The sequence below is a fragment of the Apteryx mantelli genome, chromosome 1 (genome assembly GCF_036417845.1).
Source record: "Apteryx mantelli isolate bAptMan1 chromosome 1, bAptMan1.hap1, whole genome shotgun sequence".
Lineage (NCBI taxonomy): Eukaryota > Metazoa > Chordata > Aves > Apterygiformes > Apterygidae > Apteryx > Apteryx mantelli.
The window spans coordinates 932,637-938,415 of record NC_089978.1 but is presented as its reverse complement, the minus strand read 5'-3'; the positions used below and the strand labels follow the sequence as shown (position 1 = coordinate 938,415).

Sequence of the window (5,779 nt, the reverse complement as noted above, 5' to 3'; positions counted from 1 at the left end):
TATATGTGATAGAAACATGACGCTAGTTAGGACTGACTAGTGGTAATGCATCCTTGGAGGTGCACACTGTTAACTGAGGCGTGTTGACAGGCACTACACCCATGCTGCACAATAGCAGGTGGCGTGCGACTTGTAAGAAGTTCCAAGGGTTTGCACATCCGCTTTGATTTGGACTCCTGCAGGATGGGCTGTGTCAGGTGTCAGTGGGACGGCTGGGCAAGGCCCAGGTATTCACTCCAAGGCAGACAGCTAGAGCTGATGTGAGGAAAGCAATCATAAGTGTTGTGTCTTTTCTTCCACGCTTTGTGTGGCTCACTACATTCTGCAAGCTGCTGCTTGATGCTGCCTTTCATCTGCATGGGAAGGAGTTACCATTCCAAAATTATCATTTATACTTTCTGCTAGCTTTCTCCTCTTCACACTCCCTCCTGCTCACCTGGGCAGATGGATTTGCTTCCTGCGCCTCTACTGCTCATTTTCAGACTTACATTTCATCACCTGCATCTGGACGCCTCAGAGCAGACCAGAGAGCTGCAGCTCCCTGTTGGCCCTAAGCATCCTTCTGGGACTTGCAGCAAGAGAGCATAAATACGCTGAGGTCTGAGACAGCAGCACTGCAAATGCTCCACCAAGATCACTGCCTGCAGCTCCTCCTCGCCGCTTAAGGCTAGACCTGGTGAGTCACCGTGTGCAGTCCTCAGTGCTGGGACTGCTTTTTGTTGCTGCGGCACGGCGATCTCTGAGCTGTCTTCTGCAAAAGGTGAGGGCTGCGAAGCCGCAAGGCAATGGGGCACTGCTGCTCTGTGTAGCAGAGTAAGGGACAAGCATTTGGGTGTGATGGGGGAGGCAGATGTGGCAGCAGGGTGGAGAGCTCACAGAGCGTGGTCATCACAGCCAGGGCTGTGCTGCAGAAGCCCGTTGTGCAGCTCCCAGCTCGGCAGCCCAGCCTTGCCCTCGCGAGCGGCAGGAGCTGCCGTGTTTCACCAGCCTGGCTCGAACAGGGGAATGACCTCTGCTCCGTGGGTGCGGGGTGGCCTGCACCCAGAAGCAGCCTCTGCCTAGGGCTGAATGTAAATCGCCCCTTTCAATTTGTGTTTGCTGCCTTGACCTTCTTTTGCTGCACTGGTGAGCATCCACCTTGCTAGCTGGGCTTTCTCTGAATTTCCTCCCGCTTTTCCTCTTGCCTAATCCAAGCGGATGTTGCTGCGTCTCTTCCCTTCCCAGAGCACTGGGCTTCACATGGAGCCCAGCAGCGTCTGCTGTTACCTCGGCCTTAGGTTTTTGTTTTTCTCCCCACAAACCAGTGACTAGCTCAGCAGCTTTCAGCTTCCTCATGCCTCCTCAAAATGCGGACCGAGGGGCAGAAAAGTTGCCATGCGATCTCAGTGCAGGGTGCAGCTCTGCACACTCTCCTCATGTTTTGTAGTGTGACGGAGTTTCTGGTATGAATGCTAAAACTTGCATTGACTTCACTGGATGCCGGATTTCCCCAGCTGGCAATGCTGCTGAGCTCTGCTGGCATTTATGCTTTCTCTTGTGCTGTCCTTTATTTTTCAGGTGTTTCTAAGTAGAAGACCAAAGACCCCTATGGCAGACGTCAATGACACAGCCTTCCGGCCAGGAACATTCCTCCTTGTTGGCATCCCAGGCCTGGAGAAGTTTCACCTCTGGATTTCTCTCCCCTTCTTCTCCATGTATATTTTTGCCCTTCTAGGCAACTTAGTCTTGCTATTTACCATAGTGAGAGAGCAAAGCCTCCACAAGCCTATGTACCTTTTCCTTTCTGCATTAACTGTAGCAGACTTGCTCTTATCTACCACTACAGTGCCCAGGATGTTAGCTATTTTCTGGTTCAGAGTGGGGGACATCTCTTTTGGTGCATGCCTTGCTCAGGTGTTTCTCGTTCATTTTATTTTTGCTGCAGAGTCAGGAATTCTGGTGGCCATGGCCTTTGATCGGTATGTTGCCATCTGCAACCCCCTGAGATATGTGACTTTATTGACCCACTCAGTCATATGGAGAATAGAGCTGGCAGCTGTTGTCAGAGGTGTCTGCATCATCCTCCCGATGGTTTTTTTGCTGCTAAGGCTGTCTTACTGCAGAAACCACGTTATCCCTCATTCGTACTGCGAGCACATGGGTGTAGCCAGGCTGGCCTGCACAAGCATAAAAGTCAATGCTGTGTATGGTTTAACAGTTATCCTGCTGTCGTTGGGGATAGATGTAGTGCTCATTGCTGTGTCTTATGGACTGATTCTCAGGACTGTCTTCCAGCTGCCCTCCGCAGGTGCCCGTCGCAAAGCTATGAGCACCTGCGGCTCCCACCTCTGCATCATCCTCCTGTTCTACACGCCGGCATTCTTCTCCTTTCTCACGCACCGCTTTGGTGGCCACAGCATCCCGCGCCACGTCCACATCCTGCTGGCCTGTCTCTACGTAGTGGTTCCCCCCATGCTAAATCCCATCATTTATGGAGTGAACAACAAGCAGATTCGTGAGACAGTAATGTCCATGTTGTCTTGGATGGGAAGCCGGAGAAACTGAGTTGTTTATTGGGGCTGGTGTTTCCGAGCCTTGCTCAGAGCTTGTGCATTTGTTCAAGGCAGAGAGATGCTGCGCCTGCAAAAGGGTTTGGAGGCAAAGCTCAGGTGCAGCATTTCCGAGGGTCTCCAGGTCTCCATGCAGGCCTGTGAGGTGCTTGTGCCCAGGCCCTGTGGGGACAAGGGAAAGCATCAGCCATGCCAATCCTCTCATTGCTGTCAAGGGATCTGCATGGCAGGGATGAGACACCCGGAGAGGGGGCATAGCAGGAAAACCTCGGTGAGTGCTGATTGCTGAGAAATGTGAGCTACAGCCCTCCTGATGCACAGGCGAGGAGGTAAGTGTCTCTCCCGTCCTGCAGTCTGCACTGCCAGCACATTTCCTGTCTGCAGCCCTGGCTCTTCCAGGTGATTCTGGCTCTGTCGTCGTGTCCCATAGCACCCTCCAGAATTACTGCACGAGTCTGTGACAATATGGAAACGCACCGCTTTCTCCCAGCATCTGCCTCACCTTTGGTAGCAGGTTCTCTGTGTCTGCGCCTCTCACAGCACAAGAAACACTTCACAGATCCCTTGGCAGTAGCCAAATGAATGGCTGGATGGTGTTGGACCATCTATGCCCCGGCAAGACACTGCTGCCTGGAAGCACTGCCTGCTGCAGGTGTGCTCTGCTGCCATCAGTAGCGCTGGGATGCTGCCTGGGCTTGGAAAGCTGCTGCCTGGGCAGTCTTGGCAGCACAGTGCACATCTCCAGAGCACGCTGTCTCCAACTGCAGGGAAACCGAGTTAGAGGTGGGAATTGCAGCTCATCCAGATGGACCTGGCCAAAAGCAGTCACGCTAGACGGGGGCTGAGCTTACAGTGAACGATGCGCCCAGGTTCCCAGTTCAGAGCGTGGACGTGACAGCCAGCAGCACTGTGGAGAGGAGAAGCACTTAGAAGGACACCAGAACACGACCTCCTCATCGCTGAGGGATGGTTTTGCCACCCTAGAATTAATCTGTGCAATGACAGTGGAATAGAGGCTGCTACAAAGAACTGTGGCAAGAGTATTTTTCCCGATGGAATGGACTCACAACTCGGTATTGCCAGAGATCCTAATAAAGAACAAGGACAATCATTCTGTCCAGAGTTGGTGTAGTCAATGTGCCCTGGTCAGAGACTTCAGCTGCTGGTACCATCGGGGCTGGTAAATTGTTGTTGCTTTTAAAGGTGTTGCTGCCTGCAGGCTTTTATTAAACAGCAGCTTTGCTGAGGGGTAGCTGATCAGTGATGCTGCTGCTGTTAATGGCAAGGACTTCCTATCTCGGGACAGGTATTTTGTCATTCTTCTCTTAAACGCTCTGTATTTACTGGTCAGGAAAGACATTTGTGTTCTAAGGAACTGAAGCCTATTCTTGATTTAATGCACCATAAAGCAGCATAGGTGATTGCTGTCGCCACCCCTTGTTTTTGTGCAGGCTCTAGCGTGCTGCCGCACCGGTGGCACAAGGGCCCGTGTGCCGGTTACAGCGGCGGTGCCTTCCCGGGGTGCTGCATTGTCCACCCACGTTTTCACTCTCCCTGCTGTTGTCAGCCGTGGGGCTCGGGTAGCGCAAGCTGGCGGGGCCAGTCGGCAGTGCCAGGGCTGCTCCTTGCAAATGCCTGATTTTTGTGTGCACTTAGAGCTGAGCAGCTGTACTGCAGTTCCCCCTTTCATGCGTTTTGTGCAGGGCAGGACACATTCACTGCTCGGTCCAGGCTTTGGGGTTTATGCGGCTTTGCACCTAGCTGCTTTCAGCACGCGACCTTCTAGCTTGGGCTTCTGCTTCAGCAAATCGCCTGGGAGCATTTCATCATCGTGGACACCATGCCGCCCTGCTCTAGACACAGCCCTGTTTTTTGGCTGAGTCCTCCTTGTGTCTCTGGCAGTGGAGCTGTGCTGCCATGCAATGAGTCAGAATCAGCAAATGGCTTCTTTCTGATGCCTGTCTTCCTCATTCCTGTATTTTATACACACACAGCCACCTGTGCTGGGCTGTCTGAGCCTCATGAGCCCTTTGCTCTTGCTTTTGCTCTGGTAAAAGACATATTTTGTCCCATGCATGGGTGATCCGTTCTGAGCCTTTCCGAGCGCTGTTCTAAAATAACTCCCTGGCCATTTTTACCCTCCTTGTCTGGCACGGTATTAGAGGAGTGTTCTTCACTGTGAACATAACGTGCAGCCCTTGATGATCCTGGAGCTGCATTTCACGCTCGTCCATGTTTTTGTCCCCATCCAGTGACTACAGGGGAAAGGGCTGTGCATTAAGGCAACCCTTAGAAGTGTGTACTGTGCCCTCATGCCATGAAGTGACACAAACTCTCACTTTTTCTTATGAGGTAACAGCAATCATGTGTGTCCTCGGTGTTCGTTAGGATTACCTCCCCTGCTCCTTCGCTTGGTTGCTCCTTGGATGCAAGTGGGGAGCTGGGCACATCAGTGCCCTAAGCCACGTTTTTCCACCCAAAACTCCTTCCCTGCTTTCACCCAAGCAGGGAGGCGAGGAAGGCTGCCGTGCAGGGCCATGCCAGCCTCAGGCTGCCCTGCACAGCCAGGGAAACTGAGGCATGGGGCCGCACAGTGCTGCTTTGCAAATGCCACTGAAGCCTTGGCTGTAGCCACAGGTCAGGCAGGACTTGGGCAGATGGCTGGGAAGAGCCAGTGCAGCGGCTGGCTGGGCTGGCTGGGGCTAAGGCGGCAGCCCTGACCACTTCTCCTCCCCCAGACACTGGCAGGGGATCAAGGCGTCTGTGCCCGCTTGCTGGGAGCACAGAGCTGGAGCAGCCCCCAGAGTGCTGTGCTGTGCCAGGCTCTGCTGTGCCGTGCAATGCTGGGCTGTGCGAGGAGCAGGACCTCTTGGGGCTGTGCAGGGCTGGGGATGCACTGCAGGGCTGGGGATGCTGTACTGAGCCAGGGGAAGGATGCCACCACCGTGACCTCAGCTGTGCTGGGGAGGAGGTGATGACGAGCACCAGCAAGCGCTCTCCAGCTCCAGAGGAACAGGGCACATGGAAAGGTGTGACGCTGTGCTCCTTTTCCCCCCTGTGATGTGCTCTCTCCCTGTAGCGAATGATTGCACGGACTCAAGACATGGTGCATCTTGAGACATTTATTGTTTGTTTCTGAGCATATTTAAAAAGTTAGCTGCTTCAGTGGTTTCACAGATACACTTTGCTAAGCCAGTCATGCAGATTATGTCACAGGTAGCCAATCATTA

At 53.3% G+C, this 5,779-nt stretch overlaps 1 protein-coding gene across 1 annotated transcript; it reads left to right on the top strand.

Moving 5' to 3' along the window:
• Positions 1-1,587: 1,587 nt before the first annotated feature.
• Positions 1,588-2,514, top strand: LOC136991064 (olfactory receptor 52D1-like; the record flags this gene model as incomplete). The annotated part of the gene is made up of 1 exon (XM_067289551.1): positions 1,588-2,514. A coding segment is annotated over exon 1 (927 nt), but the record flags the coding sequence as incomplete, so codon positions are not given.
• Between the last annotated feature and the right edge of the window lie 3,265 nt (positions 2,515-5,779).